The sequence below is a fragment of the Delphinapterus leucas genome, chromosome 5 (assembly GCF_059928025.1).
Source record: "Delphinapterus leucas isolate spDelLeu-1000000601 "Yukka" chromosome 5, BTC_Dleu_Yukka2, whole genome shotgun sequence".
NCBI lineage: Eukaryota > Metazoa > Chordata > Mammalia > Artiodactyla > Monodontidae > Delphinapterus > Delphinapterus leucas.
Genome location: NC_143133.1, coordinates 63839546 through 63860953, shown reverse-complemented (window position 1 = coordinate 63860953; position 21408 = coordinate 63839546). Strand labels below are relative to the sequence as shown.

General features: G+C 39.2%; 1 protein-coding gene across 1 annotated transcript in view; it reads left to right on the top strand.

Moving 5' to 3' along the window:
* Positions 1-12819: 12819 nt before the first annotated feature.
* Positions 12820-21408, top strand: part of RFC1 (replication factor C subunit 1) — an 83602-nt gene continuing 75013 nt past the window's right edge. The window contains exon 1 of the mRNA XM_022565790.3: positions 12820-13159. Within this exon, the coding sequence (XP_022421498.2) occupies positions 13157-13159 (3 nt within the window). The 5' untranslated portion in view covers positions 12820-13156. The remainder of the gene's footprint in view (positions 13160-21408) is intronic.

Below are 21408 nucleotides of genomic sequence, written 5' to 3'. Positions count from 1 at the left end.
ACAGCTGGAAGGGTCTTTAGAGATCATCTAGGTCAGCCCTTTATTTTATAGATGAGCGTTTTGAGACCAAGATATTAGAGGCCAGAATTCATCATTTAATCATTCATCTATTCATTCAACAAATCTTTGTTGACTGTCTCCTATGGATCAAGCACTTTTCTGGAGGCTGGAATTTAAAACTGAAGATGTCACAGTATTCATAAATCTTATAGATTTGTGGCCACCTGTAGAGGAAAGGCCGGCTGGACACTCTATTCCCTACTCTATATTCAATGCTGTGGAAGGGAGAGCACACATTTTGGTGTTTAGCTGGCGTCCTCTGCCACAGGAGAGTGCCCTGATCAGATCCGCACTCTAGGAGAATCACTCTGGCAGGGAGTGGTTAATCCTGGGGGCAGGGAGATTGGTTAAGAGGCTGTTCTGTTAACCTGAGTGAAAAATGATTTGGCTTGAACAAAGGTAGTAGTAGTGTAGGTGGCGAGAAAGAGACAAGTTCAATAACTAGTTAGAAGGGCTTCCCTGGTGGCGCAGTGGTTAAGAATCCGCCTGCCAATGCAGGGAACACGGCTTCGAGCCGTGGTCCGGGAAGATCCCGCATGCTGCGGAGCGACTGGGCCCGTGCGTCACAACTACTGAGCCTGTGCGCTAGAGCCTGCGAGCCACAACTACTGAGCCCGCGTGCCACAACTACTGAAGCCCATGAGCCTGGAGCCCGTGCTCTGCAACAGGAGAGGCCACCTCAATGAGAAGCCCAAGCACCACAACGAAGAGTAGCCTCCACTTGCCGCAACTAGAGAAAGACCGCGCGCAGCCGCGAAGACCCAACGCAGCCAAAAAATATATATATATATATCGACAGGCCGCAATAATCAATTGGATGTTGAGACTGAGTTTAGGAGAAGAAGGAGCCAATGGTGACCCAGAATTCTGATTTGGGCAACTGGGTAAAACAGAATACAGAAGACTTTGGAAAGAAGATGGTGTTTCAAACATTTTGAGTTTGAGGTATGAGATATCTGATGACCAGGTAATATTTGAGACTAAAGTTTGAGGAAAGATTTTTTTCTGAAGGTATAGATGTGTGCATTATCAGTATATAGACAATAGTCGAAGTTTCAGAAATAAATGGAGATGCATCACACAAAAAGAAGTGAAAAAGTAGTTTTTCTCAAGTCTTTAAAAACATTTTTATTGTGGTAAAATATATGTAACATGAAATTTACCATTTTAACCATTTTTAAATGTACAGCTCAGTGACCTTAAGTGCATTCACATTGTTGTGCCACCATCACCATCATCCATCTCCAGCATTCGGTCATCTTCCCAAACTGAAACTCTGTACACATTCAACAATAACTCCCCATTTTCCCCTCCCCTGAGCCTCCAGCAATCAGCAATCTACTTTCTGCATCTATATGAATTTGACTTCTCCAGGTATCTCACATAAATAGAATCACACAATACCTGTCCTTTTGTGTTTGTCTTATTTCACTTAGCATTATGTTTTCATAATGGTTCATCCACTTGTAACATGTGTCAGAATTTAATTCTCTTCTAAGGCTGAACAATATTCCATTGCGTGGCTATACCACATTTTGTTTATCCATTCATCCATTGATGAACATTTGGGTTGCTTCTAGCTTTTGCTTATTGTGAATAACGCTGCTATGAACGCGAGTATATAAATACCTGTTAGAGTCCCTGCCTTCAGTTCTTTGGAGTGTATACCTAGAAATGGAACTGCTGGATCATATGGAAATTCTATGTTTAATTTTTTGAGGAACTACTGTACTGTTTTCCACATTCTCAATTTTTGCTATGCGTCAGAATCACCTCTTGAGTTTTAAAAAATACATATGCTCAATCTCCACCCCTGGAGACTGATTCAGAAGATCTGAATACATATCTGACTTCCGTTTCTTTTTAGAATTCAAATTCTTTAAAATACTAGAAACAAATTATTAAGAGGTGATTTTAAAAGAGTAAAAATAAAAGAATATGGAGTAAAAAGCTGAAGTCCCCCCTGTTAACATTTGGAGTCTATTTTGCTTCATTTTGTTTTTTTAAATAAAACACTCTGATAAACACACACACATACACACACACTTTTTGTACTTTTAAAAACCATAAATATGATCACACACCATACACGGTATACTACAACATGCTCTATTTTCTTTTTTTAAAAAATAAATTTATTTATTTTCTTTTATTTATTTTTGGCTGAGTTGTGTCTTCGTTACTGTGCGCGTGCTTTCTCTAGTTGCAGCGAGAGGGGGCTACCCTTCGCTGTGGTGCGCGGGCTTCCCACTGTGGTGGCCTCTCCCGCTGCGGAGCACGGGCTCTAAGTGTGCAGCCTTCATCAGTTGTGGCTCGCGGGCTCTAGAGCGCAGGCTCAGTAGTTGTGGCGCACGGGCTTAGTTGCTCCGCGGCATGTGGTATCTTCCCAGACCAGTGCTGAAACCCAGTCCCTTGCATTGGCAGGTGGATTCTCAACCACTGTGCCACCAGGGAAGCCGTCTATTTTCTTAATAATTTATTGTGAAACTCTTTCTATGTCAGTACACATGAATCTAGCTCAATGGTTTTCAACAGATGCATAATATTCCATGGCATATATGCACCTATATATTTTATTTATTTAACTATTTACAAACTGGTAAACATATAAGTTTTTCTATTTTTTCTATTACAAACAGTTCTGCAATTAATAACCTTGAATCCATAACTTTGCATATGTGGGAGATACAAGAGATTGCTAAAACTGGAATTGTTGGGTTAAAGAGTATGTACATTTTCTGTGTTCAGGGATATTTCCCAACTGCCTTCAGAAAGACAGTAGATCCTTTCAAGCTCCTACCATTAGTGCATGAGGGCCATTTTCCCCTATTTTCCTCAGTATTGGGTACTATCAATAGTTCTCTTTTTTCTCAATATGGTACAAAAATGTCATTTCATTTTTGTATTCATTTGGGTTTCTCTGATTACTAATATTTTCATATTTTTATTGGTCCTTTGAATTTCTTCTTCTGTGAGTTACCTTTTCATCTCCTTTGTTTACTTTCTTATTTTTTCTTTTTCTAAAGAATTAGAGGAGGAAGCTCATTATATATAAAGTATTAAATCCCTTGTCCTATGTATATGTTGCAAATATTTTCTCCCAACGATCTAAGTCTTTTTAAAAACAGCTTTATTGAGATATAATCCCCATACCATACAATTCATCCACTAAAAATATACAATTCAACAGTTTTTAGTATATTCAGAGTTGTGCAACCATTACCACAATCGATTTCAGAATATTACTGAACTTTGCTTTAAAATATTTACATCTGCAAAAGGCTTTCACTTTGTACAATCAAATTATTCATTTCCTTTTGGGTTTCTGGGCTAGGAAAGCGGTCCCCACTCCAAAATTGTAAAGATCTTCTCCTATATATTGTTTTTAGTCCTTTTATAGTTTTGTTTTTCATGCGTGATCTTCTTAAAATTAATTTTTATTTTTATTAAGGTATTTACTCCCATGTCCCCTCCCCTATTTTCAACTCTGTAGCTGTTTGTCTAGAATTTGTACGTCACCGCATTTGTATTTTGCATAATACTCAGGTACTGCTATCTGTCAATTCATTAGTTTTAGACTATCTATTGATGTCCTTTCATGGTAGATAAAGACTTAAGTTTCTGGTATCACCGTTTTCTGTTGGTTAAAAAAATTACCTTATTGTTAAATTGATATCTAGAGTTTACATTATTTTTTACATAAATATAATTCATTGCAGAGTACTGTAGTATACTATGATTATGTTCTCTCTCTTTCTTTTTGTTTTTCTTATAGGTTAATAATTGCCTTGTTTTTCATTTGCTTAGTTGTCTGTACCTATTGCCAATTTCCCACACCTGCCAATAGCTCTTAGTACAAGGTCAATCTCTTCTATTACTAGCTTCAATCTTTTTTCTTGGAGTTACTCCTCCTGCAGACCTTTGTTCCCCTCTATCTACTGATGCTCTGGGCCTGCACCATTTTGCCTCTTTGTCATATTGGGACTTCCCTTTGCTGACAACTTAGGAATTCCTTTACCTTTCCTAGTTTGGATTCCATTACATGAATCTCATTCTTTCATTTTTCCTGGTTTATTCCCTCCTTGTCATGGAGTAAATGTCCCAGTAGCTTTGTCCAGAGGGCGCAGTGATGACAGCCCTTGATACGCTTGTCTCCTAAGTGACACTGCTGCAGTCCGGACCGCTTGCCCTCTCTCTACATCTGGGGCACACCTGGGGATTCCCCTCCCTTTTCTTTTTTCTGTGCTAGATTGCCTTTTTCTTTACCTGATATCTTCCTTTTCGTTTGCCCCCTTATTTTGATGAAGCACATTTTCTAGTAGTTTCCTGAAAAAAAGATACAGAGGGAATACATTTTGGAGGACGGGAGCGGGGATTACATGTCTTCCACCCCCCCCCCCCACATTTGTTTGGTTGTTTGGCTGGTTTTAGACTTCTAGGTTGGGGATCATTTTCATATAAACTTTCGAAAGGAGACAGAGGTGATGCTTCCTGTGATGGTAGAAGCTGATGGGCCACTTCTAGTACCACTAGTAGTTGAAGCAGCCAGCTCCACGTTCCCCGGACCGACTCCAAATTCCTAAGGGTGGGAGGCCTTGGCAGTGGCAGGGGTCATGAAAGCAGCAAGAGTAGTTGCAGTTTCCAAGTGTGACCTTTGATGAAGCCAAAAGTCTAGCGATGGTGTCTGGCTTCATTTCTTAAACCTCTGCCTCTCCAACATATTAAGTACTAAATTCCTGTAAAAAACCAAAACAATACTCTTTTCTGAATGAAATATCCAGAGTGATTTCTGCTTCCTATACTGTTGGTCAATAGACGAAATGTTCGTCTCTGTGATTATGTCTGTAAATACTCCATACGTAGCTGTTCTGTATTCTGAATCGCTAGTTATTTGGGAACCTAAGTCTGTTTTTTGTTGTTTTTTGCTGACTCTCACTCGTGGTGCCGGTGTTTGGTCGTCTTTGATTGTGAGTAGTGGCTTTGCCGTGGTGAGGAGGTGAACTATACAGACAGTTGAGGGAAGAGCACTCGGCAGACAGTGAGTAGAGAGTGGAAAGTCCTTGAAGCAGATGCATGTCTGGCACCTTCAAGAAATAATGAAGAGGTCAGCGTGGCTGAGGTGGAATGACTGAGAGTAGTAGGCAGTAAGTATAGAGAGGTAATAGGGCCAGATGGTGCAGGGGAACAGGGAGGAATTTGTCTTATACCCTTAATGAGAAGAGGAGCATTAGAGAGTTTTCAGCAGAGAGTGACACAATCTAACTCACATTTGAAAAGAATCAGTCTGGATGCTGGGTTCAGAGTGTACTGTGAGGGGAACAAAAGCTGAATCAGGGCAATCAGTCAAGAGATGATAACCAGGTGAGAGCTGATGGTGGCTTGGACCTGCATGGTACTGGTAGATGTAGTGAGATTTGTTAGGTTCTCGTTATGTTTTTTTGTTTGTTTTTGTTTTTTGCGGTATGCGGGCCTCTCACTGTTGTGGCCTCTCCCGTTGCGGAGCACAGGCTCCGGATGCGCAGGCTCAGCAGCCATGGCTCATGGGCCCAGCCGCTCCGCAGCATGTGGGATCTTCCCGGACCGGGGCACGAACCCGTGTCCCCTGCATCGGCAGGCGTACTCTCAACCATCTGCGCCACCAGGGAAGCCCAATAAATGATCTTCTTAAAAATTTCATTAAGCTTCATGGTCATGTTATACATTACTTGGACATAAATACAAATTTTCTAATTTCTTTGTTCATGACTATTTCTTTCATTCCAAGTCTAAAAGACATCTCAGATTTAACATGTCCAAAAAACAAATTCTTGTTTCCTACCTCCAATCCTGTTTGTTTAACAGCACAGCCATCTACTTTGGGGTCATCTTTTTTTTTTTCTTTTTACTTAAAAATAGTTATAGGAAAGTTGCAAAAAGAGTACAGAGAGTTCACATGCATCCTTCACTCAGTTTTGCTTCATATTAACTTATAATCACTTGCAACGATCAAAACTGGGATACTATGCTATGCTACTATTTACTAAAGTACGGATCTTATTCAAATTTTACCTTAATTCCTTCTAATGTCCTCTCTGTCCAGGAAGCCATATTGCATTTAGTTACTGTGTATTTTATTTATTTATTTTATTTATTTACTTTTGGCTGTGTTGGGTCTTCGTTGCTGCGCACGGGCTTTCTCTAGTTGCAGTGAGCGGGGGGCTACTCTTCGTTGCGGTGCGTGGGCTTCTCATTGCAGTGGCTTCTCTTGTTGCGGAGCATGGGCTCTAGGCACGTGAGCTTCAGTAGTTGTGGCACGTGGGCTCAGTAGTTGTGGCTTGCAGGCTCTAGAGCATAGGCTCAGTAGTTGTGGTGCACGGGCTTAGTTGCTCTGCGGCATGTGGGATCTTCCGGGACCAGGGCTCGAACCCGTGTCCCCTGCATTGGCAGGTGGATTCTCAACCACTGCGCTACCAGGGAAGTCCCCTATTGTGTATTTTTAGTCCTTTCCAATCTGTGACAGTTCCTCCATCTTTCATGACCTTGCTTTCATGACCCTTCATAACTGTTGCTGAATCCTGGTCAGTTAATTTGTAGAAGGTCTCTCAGTTTTGGTCTGTTTAATGTTTCCCCATGATCAGATTTAGATTATGCACCCATGGTGCAAGAAGGGAAAAGAGGTGAAATTCAACTATAGTAATGGTTTCAACATACAGTAATGTTACGTTTTTGCAAATCATATTCTTAGGCTAAAATAAACATTTTCTGAAAAATGTCTAGGGAATCCCAGGTATTAGTGATACTCTGTATTTACTTTACCAGTTATAACGCTTCCCACCATCCCAGAGCTAATGATATTTATAGAAAGCCATCAAACCAGGTAAAATATTTTAAAATAGAGTCCAAAGCACTTGACTTTGTCTTAAAGCAAGGTTAGCTCTTCCTATAGGAAGTAGCAATTTAAATGCATACATTAAAAGTATTGTTTACATCCTTTTTGTGGCAATGAATCATACTTCATATGAATAAGATTTTGCTGTATATTTTACGGAAGATGAGAATTTATGGGAATTTCTTTTTCATGTGTCTTTTCTATTCTGACTTGTGTTCATTTACAATATTTTTTTTTAACCTCTAATATACACTACTCTGTATAAACAGTGATTACATTCAATTCTGTTTAAACTGCATGTTGAGAAAGATGACCCGTGAGATTTCCATGGAAGTTCAAAAATGTTTTTATTGCAAACTTTGTTGAAATATGAATAATAATTCTAGGTGTATCTTATTATAGAAGCTCAGATTCTCAAGAGTCTTAAAGGTCTATAATATCCAAGTATGTGGTCATTCTTACTATAGCAGCAGTTCTCAAATAACTTATTGTAGTTTCCTTTATTTGCTATGCTTCACATTATTCCTATGAAACAACAAAAAAATTCTAGAATTACTTTGATTTGTAGGACTTGGAGAATGAAAGATTATCCTAATCGTAAAATCTACTATAGCTACAAAATGCTGTTGGCATTCCTGTTACTCTGTCTATAAACACCTTTAAAATTGCCAATGAATATTTTAGGGAATTAATTCACAATTTGAGATACATTACATATATAATCAAATGTGCATGTCAATAGTAAAGTTATATGCTTTTTGTTAAATTTACTTTTTTAAATGTAAATGTTTCTTCTAACTTAAGTGAAGAGACTGATTTATTAATGTAACAAACTTTATTATTTGTAAAATATCATCAGTCAAGTTTATATAAATTTAGATTACTTAAGAATAATCATATTAATGATTGATCATATTAATATGATTAATATAATCTTAATTCATCCAAGAATTAAGATAAATGACATAGTGCCTAATTTCTTAAGTCCACTTTAATGGTGACAGATTATGACTTAATGATTCTGTTCATAAATGGATTACAAGGTCAACATCATTCTTCTGGATCTCTGCAGGTATCACAAACACAGAAAAGGACAAGCTGCCTAACAGATTGTTTTCTATAAGGAAAATGTTCCAATAAACCCTGACAAAGCAGGACATGCTAATATTTATCTAGAGGGCAGAAAGTCACATTTGTTGTTGCACAGTGAAAATTCGATTGATTTCTGCTGATTTATAAAAGTCTATGTGAAAGACAATGTAACTATTGTGCTCTTGAAAAGCATTTCCAAGTGTCTCCAAGTAAAGAGTTATTCCCATCACACAGATAAGTTAACTAAGGCACAGGCATTAACGCTGAGAATTTATACTGCCCTTTGCAATTGTTTTTCACTTATATATGGCAGTAGTTAGTTAGATTATAAAGAATGACCAAAATTCAAGTCATGCACTCTCTAACACACAGCTTTTGAGTCATTTTGGGGAGGGCAATGATTTAACTCCCTGTACATGTTATGGAAAGAGAAACAATTATTATTCGCTTAATCCAACTATTCACACATTTAGAAACATACTAGTAGAGATGTCACTGTCAATATTCTAACTTTTCAGGTAAAGAGTTCTTCAGGGAATGTCAACAATTCTTCTACCAGTGATATATTCCTAAGTGGAGGAGGGGAAGAGATCCCTAACTTTCACAAAATTGGCTTTGTTTGAAGCCCTTTCTTTTAAGGATTAAGAGAAGGCCAGTGAGCATCAGGTGATCAGATCCAATACATAATATATCCCTTAAGATGGGTCTTCTCTGTGATAGGTCTCAAACCATTATTAAAAGAAAAAAATATTTTAAAAAATATTTTAGGCTTTTAAAGATGCCCTTAATTCTGGAAACTGCAGTATTTATTCAATATCTGTGTTATGTTACCAGTGTTACTCTACAAATGAATTATTGGTCTTAGTTATTCATCAGCTGGTTTCAGAAACATTTATACCAAGAAGAGCTGAACTAAGAAAAGCATGACTAAGGAAAACATGAGCAGACAGTTTTTATGAAAATACTTTCAAGAAAACATGCAAGGAATCTTTGTTAGCTAATGTTTACATCACCGATAAATGACTTTCTGGGCTTCTCTAAAAAAACTATCTAAAAATCAACAGCCCTAGTTTGTTGTATTCTTTCTTTGTGTATCCTCAGTTTCTTAGAGATGCATTATTGTAGTCTTTCAGTTAATAGTGAGAGATGGGGAACTTCCCTGGTGGTCCAGTGGTTAAGACTCTGCACTTCCACTGCAGGGGGCACGGGTTCCATCGCTGGTCGGGGAATTAATACTGCTTGACACAGCCAAAAAAAACCCCCTGAGAGATGGGAGTAGTTATGACCTATTATCATTTTATTCTCGTTGTCGAAGAAAGGCCACACAGAGATGGAAGGGACTGGTCTTTTGCCTGGAATAAATTCAAACTAGACACTGTTATAGACTAGTGCCCTGTAAAGGTTAAAATCCAGATGCAGTTATTATGCAGAAACAAACCTAACAGGAGACTCTGCTGCTTTCCTACAGGCAAATTAAAAAAAAAATCATGTTTGGTAATGTTTTTAGCACTCTTCAAATTTCTCTGCCATGGGAAACAAATGAGTATCATATTTTGCCACAAAACACAGCAATCTTTTTTTTCCTTTTTTTGGCCATAAAATACAAAGTGTAAAATGATGGGATCATAGCAATCTTTTGGCTTGAAGTCTTATGAAGCCTTTCTTTATAGCACTTACCTTATCTGAAAGTACAGAATTTATTTTTGTCTACTTACTTATTTTTCTCTTTTCCTCAAAAATATGAACTTTAGGGAAGCTGGGACTGTCTGTCTTGTTTACTATGGTTTCCCAGCATGCACATAAAAAAGTGCCGACACACAGCAGATGTTCAATAAATATTTGTTGAATGATGCATCAAAATCACCACAGTGGAGAAAATAAGCATGAATATTCTGTTCCTGCTTATTTTTTGTTACACTTTGGGTTCTTTAAAACATTTCTATTTATCTATTACTTTACAACAATCTACCCCAAACTTAGTACCTTAAAAGAACAATAATTTTATTATGCTCACACTACTGTGGGTCAGAGAATTTAGGCAAGCCTTGACTAGATGATTTTTCTACTCTACGTAGTGCTGACTGGGGTCACTTAGTGGAATTCCACTAGCAGCTGGTATGGTGGGTCCAAGATGGTTTCACTTACAAGCCTGGTACCTGGTGGAGATGGCTGTAAGCCTGGGCTCAACTGGCCCCTTCTCCTGCTTTACATGGTGGCTCAGGGCTTCGAGAGAGCAAGATGAGAGTTGCTGGTCCTCTTAAAGCTTACATTTGGAACCGTCATAGTATCATTTCCACCGTATTCTTAGATCAAATCAGTCACAGGTCAGCCCACATTTGGGGAGAAGTATCAAAGCATATACAGCCATTTTAAATCTGGAACATTTAAAAAATTTTTTATTTTATTTATTTATTTATTTGTGGCTGTGTTGGGTCTTTGTTGCTGTGCATGGACTTTCTCTAGTTGCAGCGAGTGGGGGCTACTCCTCGCTGTGGTGCGCAGGCCTCTCACTGCGGCAGTCCCGCCTCTCGTGGAGTGCGGGTTCCAGGCGCCCGGACCCCAGCAGTTGTGGCATGCGGGCTCCATAGTTGTGGCTCGTGGGCTCAGTAGCTGTGGCTCGCGAGCTCAGTAGTTGTGGTGCACAGGCCTAGCCTCTCCGCGGCATGTGGGATCCTCCCTGACCAGGGCTCGAACCCATGTGCCCTGCATTGGCAGGCGGATTCCTAACCACTGCACCACCAGGGAAGTCCTGGTACATTTTTGAGATAGAATATTTCCAAGTAAATGTTCCTAAAGAGAGCTCCCCTGGCTGCGCAGTGGTTGAGAGTCCGCCTGCCGATGCAGGGGACACGGGTTCGTGCCCTGGTCTGGGAAGATCCCACATGCCGCGGAGCGGCTGTGCCCATGAGCCATGGCCGCTGAGCCTGCGCATCCGGAGCCTGTGCTGCGCAACGGGAGAGACCACAACAGTGAGAGGCCCGCGTACCGCAAAAAAAAAAAAAAAAAAAATGTTCCTCAAGAAAACAATCCAATGCCACGGGGCAACTAAGCCCGTGCGCCACAATTACTGTGCTTTAGAGCCCACGCGCCACAACTACTGAAGCCTGTGGGCCTAGAACCCGTGCTCTGCAACAAGAGAAGCCACCGCAATGAGAAGCCCGCTCACTGCAGTGAAGAGTAGTCCCCGCTCACCGCAACTAGAGAAAACCCTGTGCAGCAACAAAGACCCAACGCAGCCAAAAATAAATAAATAAACAAACACACAAATAAATAAATTTATTGAGAAAAAAAGAAAACAATCCAACAAATTCAGTTCAGTATCTTTCTGGAAGTTATAGTCTTCTGACTTAATTCTCACCTGAATTCAAGGAAGGCTTCAAAATACTAAAAAAGGAATGCAAAAGTTAAAAGTAGTATAATGTAAAAGATATGTAAAACATTTAATATACATCTTATTTGCTTATTTACAACACAATGAACATTGTAAATTGGTTTAGGTTCTCTGAAGTTATAGGCAAAAAGTTATGTGATGTGTCTGCTATGTACAGTTTTCTGGGGAGTAGCTTCATAGCTTATTGATTTCTCAAAGGATCTAATGACTCCCCTCCTCCCCAATCAAGTATTTTCCTGAGTAAAATTATGGTGTAGATAAGTTCATTTTTGGAAACATCTCCCTTGATAATACCTAGCCTTGTGTAATAATAATGATAATAGCTGACTTAAAAAAGATTATTATCTGCTTATGTGCCAGGAGCAGTTTCATAACCTTATGAAGAACATAGTACTATTATCCTTGTTTTACAGTTGAGGAAACTTGAGGCATAGTAACTTGCCCATGGTTACACAATTAGCATGTGGTGGGGCTAGGAACCCTAGCATATTGGCTTCAGAGAGTCCCATGCAATGAGGCCCTGTTCATGAGCTATACTTTACTCCTTTGTAAATTGGGGATAATAATAGTAGCCAGTGTCATTGTGGGTATTAGATGAGTTAAACTGGGATAGTCCATAGCTGCATGCCTGGCACATACTACAGTGGGCAGTTAATAAATAGGAGATCTCCATGCTTAGCCTCTGTTTTATTCCTGAAGACTTTGCTATCTTTCACTGTAGAGATATGGGTGTGATAAAATGCAAGATGGAACAGGGGGTGGGTGGATAAGGATTTGAAAGTCTAGGGCCAAAGCTGGAGATATTGCTCTTCCCATTAAACTCCTTAAGGCCTCATGTCTTCTCTTAAAATTGTATGCATATGTCACATGCTATTCCACAGTTCAGTTGCTTATCTATTAATATAAAACTTGTTTACTCCAAAGCTTTCGGGATCATTGTTCTTCTACGGAGAAGGTGTGCCTTGTTTATGCCTTGGTTTCACACACACCCCTTTGAGGGACTCAGCCACGCAGGTTTGGGAATTTGGAGGCCTAGATTCCCAGCTAGGACCCTTAGCTTGTTTGGGCCATATACTTTTCACTTATAAAATGGTGTGGGTAGTAATGACTATTTTATCAAAGTCCTTTTTGCCCCGGAATTATACAACATAAAATTGTCCTAAATGTGTTTTCAAACTGTGGGTCTCCACTTAAAAGTAGGCGAAAAGACCAATTCGATTGGTCAAACATTAAAAAAAAAAAATCCGGGTAAGTACTGTTTGGTGAAATTTTTGTTTCAGAATAGATATTAAAATGTAATATGTGAAACGTACACCTAAAAGGTGTCTTACTGCGGCTGGTAATAGAAACATTTTAAAGCTACATTTAAAGGAGGGCATTGCATTCTCTAAACGTGCCCGCCCTCGGGGGAAATCAATCTCAGAACCTCCCCACTTGACAGGCCCTTAGAGAAGCGGAAGACGCAAATCTCGGCGCGGTCCTGGGCCCCGCCTCTCCTCGCGATTGCCGCAGCCCGCGGGTCTCGGGGGCTGCACCTGGGCCCACGTGGCATCTCCCGCCTCCCGCCTCCCGGCCTGGGCCCACAGGAAGCTGCGTACCTCGTGACGTCATCACAGGGCGCCGCTGCCTCGACCTCCTTCCACTTCGCGGGAGAAGTTGTTGGCGCGAATGGATCCCGAGCCGCGGTAACGGATTCCCCAGCCGGCCGGCCTGCCCGCCCGCGCCTTCTTCATCCGTGGGCTGCAATGGTGAGCCCCCGGGGGAGGCTATGCGGCCAGGGGGCTGGGGAGAGTTTGCAGGCTGGGCGTGGACCTGGCATTCCTGGCATGGAGGGTCGGGGAGGATCGCGATGCGTGGCTTCGGAGGAGAGCGAAGGCAAGAAAGGGGCCACAAACTAGGCACTGGTCTCACAGCTTTCCTTGCACCGCGGGCTTCAGCTCTCAGCCGCAGCCAGCGCTCAGGGCTCTTGGTGCTGCGCAGCAGTTTTAACTTTTTTCCACTCTTGGGGGAAGGGAGAAAGGAAGGGAGTAATGAAGGTGATTTTGGGGGCTCAGCGGTACAGTTGCTTTTCCTGTTCAGTGTTGCCTCGAACCTCGGTTTGAGTCCTGCCTAAAGCGTTGATTTCAGGCTTTGGGTCTCGAAGGAGAAGAATGTAACAGACTTTCCTTTCTAATGAAAAAGTTGTCTTAGGCCTTCAACTTTCATGATTAACAGCTCAGCGAAATGCTCATCACAGAGCCGTTTTGAAATCGATGGCATGGGAAGGATGTTTTATTTTGTTTAGATGAGTTCATAGAAATCAAAGGGATAACACGGTTTACCAGGAAAAAAACAAAACAAAAAACCTGGTAGAAACAGCTGTAATACATTTGACAGCTGTCATCGCTTATCAACTGATGTTAAAAGTAATCTTTAAAAAAAACCCCTCAGTGCATTATACCACCTCCCTATAATGATCAAAATTGCATTTTGGACTTCAGGCACTATGGTAATTGTGTAAACTTCATGAGATTTGGAGTCTTGAAGGTGAGAGTGAGGCAATGTTTTGGTCTTGCTCTCCCATTTAATGGTTAAGTGGTTCTGATTAAGTAAATATCTTAACTTTAACCTCTTAAATCCTCTTTCCTTACCTGTAAAAGGGGGGAAATATAGCTGCCTTAAGTGATTGTCTTGAGGATGAAACAAGATAATAAATGTAAAGCTTCTATTCTGTTTCCTGGCATGTGGTAGGAAATATACAACTACGTTACTAATGATCTAATTTTCTCAGGAAGGACTCTATGAAACATTACAAAGAGTTTTAAAGGACATCAAAGATGCCTCTGATGTTGTCAGTTATGGTGAACAACAGCTTATTTATTCAACTTTTGATTATTTAAATGATTGGTTCTTTTCCCTCTTAGTACTCCTGTTCATAGTGCATAGGAAAAATAAAGCCCTTCTCAGAAAAGAAGGGAAAAGGTTCTATAAAGTACATAAGAGTTTTGGATTATATTAGTGTTTAATTTAGTCCTTCTGTCTTGTAGTACAGAAATTAGCAGAATCCTAGACCAGAATTCTGTTCAACCTATGTTTATTGAACACCTATGCACAAGTTATATTGTACAGTAGTTCTTAACTTTTGCTTGGGTCACAGCTTTCTTTGATGTTGTGGTGAATGGTATGCAAGTTTTCTGCCCACAGAAATACATATGGATACATACACACCATTTTAGGGGATTCGCATATCTTCTGAAGCCCTTCTACAGGTGCAGGGTTAGCAACTCTTGCCCTGGGAGCTGCATCTTTTTCTCACATCTTTTCCAATTAAAGTTATCAAAGGGATAAAATACTGTATATCCACAAAATGGAATACTACGCAACCATTAAAAAGGAGAAAACTTTATGCCCTGATGTGAAACAGTTGCCAAGATAAGTGAAAAAAGAAGGTGCAGGACAATATGTAAAGTATGCTACCACTTTATGTAGGAAAGGAGAGAAAAGAATATGCCTATTTTGCTTGAAGATGTGAAGGATACACAAGGAACTAACTGATAACATTTGTTGCCTCCAAAGATGGGAAATGTGTGTCTGAGAGGCACGGTGGGAGGGAGACTTTTTACCCATTTGAATTTTTGAACCATGTGAATATAATGTCTATTAAAGGAATCGAAATGAAATTAAAATAAACAGAATAAAAAGTAGCCATGTAAATGATTTGAATTGCTACGAGGATTTAATTATTTGCTCAAAATGTGAATAAAACTTGAAAGATGCCGTTTTTAAGAAATCAACATATATAATTCATTGGCTGGCATAGTTATTTATTGAAAATATGCATAAGTTTGAATTAAACATGCATGAGACTTAAGGGAAAGCCTTTTTGAAGAGCTGTCAGAGAGAGTCTGACTACATCTAAGCTGCTTCATTGCAGCATTCTGGGGGAGACCTTTCACATTGTAGTTTACTATGCAAATGCTCTCCCGGAGCAGTGTTGTCACCCTTTTATAATGTGTTGGGTTTTTGTTGCTGCGCGCGGGCTTTCTCTAGTTGTGGCGAGTGGGGGGCTACTCTTCGCTGTGGCGCGCGGGCTTCTCATTGCAGTGGCTTCTCTTGTTGCAGAGCATGGGCTCTAGGCACGCGGGCTTCAGTAGTTGTGGCACCTGGGCTCAGTAGCTGTGGCTTGTGGGCTCTAGAGCGCTGGCTCAGTAGTTGTGGTGCACGGGCTTAGTTGCTCCGCGGCATGTGGGATCTTCCCGGACCAGGGCTCGAACCCGTGTCCCCTGCATTGGCAGGCAGATTCTTAACCACTGCGCCACCAGGTATGTCCTGGAATTGTTTTCTTAATTTCACTTCTGGATTGTTCATTGCAAAAGTATAGAAATATAATTGGTTTTAGTATATTGATCTTGTGTCATGCAACCTTGGAGAACACATTTTGTAGTTCTAATAGTTTTTTAGTGAATTCCTTAGGATTTTCTCCATTTAAGATCATTTCATCGGCAAATGAAGATAATTTTTCTTCTTCCTGTCCAATCTAGGTGCCCCTTTTATAATTTATTTTTTGCCTAATTAGTTTTTTTTTTTTGCCACAGTGTTGAATAGGAGTGGCAAGAAGGATCTGTCTTCTTCCTGACCTTAAGGGACTACATTCTAACAAATTACCTGTTGTTTTTAAAGTATAATATAATTTTAACTATTTTAAAATTAGTTCATTTCTCTCTTCTGTGCTGCTATCAATACACAATATTAGTCAGATGTATAATTTTGCATTTAAGTGGTTTTAAAGATAAAAGATTTTTACATTTGGATAGGTTTTGTGAAGTGTGTTGGTGATAATCAATTTCTGCTTGTGGATTTGGTGGAGGACTTAAAAATATTAATCAGAAATATTTATATTTCTTTACTTTCAAAATAGAGAAGTAAAGCCAAAATGTAATATTTTGGTAGCTACCCCACAGAGCACTGCAGTACTTATTTTGCATAAAATCCTGTACTTGTCAAAGTAAGTGAACACGGTGGCATGATTTGCTTTCTCTTTGCATTTTTGGTAGGCACAAACAACTTGTTGGTTGGTTGAGCCCATTAGCAGTGGAAAAAAGGTATAAGAGCTGTTTGGTTATACTTCAAAGTTGATATATATCAGCTTTTGTACTTTGACTTTTTAAAGTTAAAAGGTCATTATGATGGCTTACTTTGTGCAGGTTTAGGAGTATTTACTGCAAAAAAATTTTTTTTCATCTCTATTAATAGATTTATAATCAACCAAGTTAGAAAATTCTAAAAAATGCATGATTTTTTTGAGTACCAGCGAGGTCTGGTACTTTGTCTTGACTTATGCATATTAAAATTGCATTTGGGTTGCCTGATAGGTGATGCTTCTCTTTAATAGTGTTGTAGAATTGTTAGTTACACCTTAGGGTAGGAGAGTGCAATAAATCTTTTTTTTTTTTTTTTTTTTTTGCTTACACTTAAGAGCATTTAAATTTCAAAACTTTTACTAGAAAATGCCTTGTCATTCACAGTTTTTTCATCTGTGAATTAAAGTTAAAGAATGTCATAGATTTGTTCTGTGGATTAAATTAATTTTTTAAAGTGTTTAAATCATTGTCTGGCACAGAGTAAGTCCTATTTAAGGGCTTGTTAAAAAAGTAAATAAATGAAGCCCTAAATCAGGGCACTGGCCACAGAAATAGAGGAAAGAAGACAGCAGTATTTGGGAGATTAGGTTGGGTTGGTTGATTAGGTGGAGGGTCAGAATGAGGAGGAAAAACAGTGCTCATTTTTCTGTTTTTGGTTAATGGTGGTGCTATGCATTGAGGAGGGAAATAAAGAGAGAGAAGCAAGCCTCCAAAATATGGGCTTAGTTTTGGACATTATGAGCTGGAGGCACCTTTGGGGCATTTGGTAGAGGTGGAGATGACAGACTATTGGCTACATGGATATGGAGCTCAGAGGTCTTGAGTCGAGACAAGATTTAGCAGGTAGCAGTGTGTTTTTAAGTGGTACTGACATTGAGATGGATGTGAGTTAGCTTGTGCAGTGTGAATATGTTAATCAGAAGTTTTTAACTTAGGGTTCATGGAGAGCCATTAATAGGCTTCAGGAAAAGGCCCTGAAGAAGAGGAAGTATTATACTAAAAGTGAAAGTGTTTTTGCTTTTTGTAGCCACAATATTGTAATATGACAAGAGAGTACTATATGATAGAAGTAATAATACACAATAAGTGTTAATACCCACTTAAAGTTTCTTAAAACAAAGTGCAATAGGTAAAGTGATGGCAAAAAATTAGTCTCAAATAAAGATTATTTTAATACACAATCTTTAAAAACAAATTTACCATGAATTTCATTTTACATAATTAAGAACGTCTCTTTCTGAGCCCAGGTGTGAAGGTCAGTGACCTTAGGAATAACCACTCATGTGTTCAGCCATTATTAATTAAGCATCTGCTTATCTGAGCTGTTGGCCCTGTACTTGAGATACAGAGGTGAGTAAACTAGACAGGCCTGCTGTATGGAACTTACAGCAATGTTTTCAAACTCAGATTACTATGACTATCAAAAGTATCTCCTACTAATCATTTTGGGACCCATTTCAGGTGATGCTTCTTTTGGTCAACTGTCCCTGAGGCTCTCTGTGTTAGGGGCTCCTGGTGCTCTTACAGTTTTGTGATTTAGCTCTGTCTTAGCACTGTTTTGTATTTAATTCTTTATATACTAATTTATCTCCCAGGTAGCCTCATGAGGGCATTTTCCTGTTTGTGTCCTAAATGCCTGCCTGTAATCACACAAGGACCAAATGTATCAGGAATAAGGAGAATGGAAAGGCCATATTGCTAGTTGTGGAGTATGGCTACTTTTGCATAGATCCTTAGAATTATGGTAAAACTATGAGGGAGCAGTCATGGTCAAGTAGAGAACTATGAAAGGGATTTGTAGTCAGAGGACCAGGTTCCATTCTGTTGTGCCATCTCTTCTAATCCCCACAGGAATCCTGTGGAGTAAGTGGCATTACGAGGAAACTAAGGGCCAGAGAAGTTAAGTAATTCATCCCAAGTGTCTGGAAGTAAGTGGCAAAACTGACCAAAAGCTTTTTTTTGTCTGACTTAATTCCACTTACTTACCTATAAAATGGAGATAAATCATTCTATTTGCCTTTATACCTCACAGAAACATCAGAAGATATAAATCTATGTCCAGTAGCTGTAAGTAAAAGTGTGAAAAACTTAACTTGTTACTATTAGCTGTGTGTGCTAAAATTTAATTTTTATGTAATTTTTGCCTAAATCTTTTGTCTTATTTGAACTGACATGTTCAATTAGTAACTATTAAAAAAGAAAGTAAGAAGAGTGAATTACTACTCTACTTTTGGTTACTACTTACTACTTTGCTTACTACTACTACTTTTGGTTCCCGAAATAAAACTATTTCTTTCACCATTTCCTTTAGAAATGAAATTACTGGGACAAAGGGTATGCACATTTAAAATTTTGATAGATATTGTTAGATTGTCTTGGAAAGGTTATACCAATTTTTACTTTTTTTTTTAACATCTTTATTGGAGTATAATTGCTTTACAATGGTGTGTTAGTTTCTGCTTTATAACAAAGTGAATCAGTTATACATATACATATGTTCCCATATCTCTTCCCTCTTGCATCTCCCTCCCTCCCACCCTCCCTATACCACCCCTCTAGGTGGTCACAAAGCACTGAGCTGATCTCCTTGTGCTATGCGGCTGCTTCCCACTAGCTATCTGTTTCACGTTTGGTAGTGTATATATGTCCATGCCACTCTCTCACTTTGTCACAGCTTACCCTTCCCCCTCCCCATATCCTCAAGTCCATTCTCTAGTAGGTCTGTGTTTTTATTCCTGTCTTACCCCTAGGTTCTTCATGACATTTTTTTTCTTAAATTCCATATATATGTGTTAGCATATGGTATTTGTCTTTCTCTTTCTGAATTACTTCACTCTGTATGACAGACTCTAGGTCCATCCACCTCATTACAAATAGCTCAATTTCGTTTCTTTTTATGGCTGAGTAATATTCCATTGTATATATGTGCCACATCTTCTTTATCCATTCATCCGATGATGGACACTTAGGTTGTTTCCATCTCTGGGCTCTTGTAAATAGAGCTGCAATGTACATTTTTGTACATGACTCTTTTTGAATTATGGTTTTCTCAGGGTATATGCCCAGTAGTGGGATTGCTGGGTCATTTGGTAGTTCTATTTGTAGTTTTTTAAGGAACCTCCATATTGTTCTCCATTGTGGCTGTACCAATTCACATTCCCACCAGCAGTGCAAGAGTGTTCCCTTTTCTCCACACCCTCCCCAGCATTTATTGTTTCTAGATTTTTTGATGATGGCCATTCTGACTGGTGTGAGATGATATCTCATTGAAGTTTTGATTTGCATTTCTCTAATGATTAATGATGTTGAGCATTCTTTCATGTGTTTGTTGGCAGTCTGTATACCTTCTTTGGAGGAATGTCTATTTAGGTCTTCTGCCCATTTTTGGATTGGGTTGTTTGTTTTTTTGTTATTGAGCTGCATGAGCTGCTTGTAAATTTTGGAGATTAATCCTTTGTCAGTTGCTTCATTTGCAAATATTTTCTCCCATTCTGAGGGTTGTCTTTTGGTCTTGTTTATGGTTTCCTTTGCTGTGCAAAAGCTTTGCAGTTTCATTAGGTCCCATTTGTTTATTTTTGTTTTTATTTCCATTTCTCTAGGAGGTGGGTCAAAAAGGATCTTGCTGTGATTTATGTCATAGAGGGTTCTGCCTATGTTTTCCTCTAAGAGTTTGATAGTTTCTGGCCTTACATTTAGGTCTTTAATCCATTTTAAGCTTGTTTTTGTGTATGGTGTTAGGGAGTGATCTAATCTCATACTTTTACATGTACCTGTCCAGTTTTCCCAGCACCACTTATTGAAGAGGCTGTCCTTTCTCCACTGTACATTCCTGACTCCTTTATCAAAGATAAGGTGACCATATGTGCGTGGGTTTATCTCTGGGCTTTCTATCCTGTTCCATTGATCTATCTTTCTGTTTTTGTGCCAGTACCATACTGTCTTGATTACTGTAGCTTTGTAGTATAGTCTGAAGTCAGGGAGCCTGATTCCTCCAGCTCCGTTTTTTGTTCTCAAGATTGCTTTGGCTATTTGGGGTCTTTTGTGTTTCCATACAAATTGTGAAATTTTTTGTTCTAGTTCTGTGAAAAATGCCAGTGGTAGTTTGATAGGGATTGCATTGAATCTGTAGATTGCTTTGGGTAGTAGAGTCATTTGCACAATGTTGATTCTTCCAATCCAAGAACATGGTATATCTCTCCATCTATTTGTATCATCTTTAATTTCTTTCATCAGTGTCTTATAATTTTCTGCATACAGGTCTTTTGTCTCCTTAGGTAGGTTTATTCCTAGATATTTTATTCTTTCTGTTGCAGTGGTAAATGGGAGTGTTTTCTTGATTTCACTTTCAGATTTTTCATCATTAGTGTATAGGAATGCCAGAGATTTCTCTGCATTAATTTTGTGTCCTGCTACTTTACCAAATTCATTGATTAGCTCTAGTAGTATTCTGGTAGCATCTTTAGGATTCTCTATGTATAGTATCACGTCATCTGCAAACAGTGACAGCTTTACTTCTTCTTTTCCAATTTGGATTCCTTTTATTTCCTTTCCTTCTCTGATTGCTGTGGCTAAAACTTCCAAACTATGTTGAATAAGAGTGGTGAGAGTGGGCAACCTTGTCTTGTTCCTGATCTTAGTGGAAATGCTTTCAGTTTTTCACCATTGAGGACGACGTTGGCTGTGGGTTTGTTATATATGGCCTTTATTATGTTGAGGAAAGTTCCCTCTGTGCCTACTTTCTGGAGGATTTTTATCATAAATCGGTGTTGAATTTTGTCGAAAGCTTTCTCTGCATCTATTGAGATGACCATACGGTTTTTCTTCTTCAATTTGTTAATACGGTGTATTACATTGATTGATTTCCGTATATTGAAGAA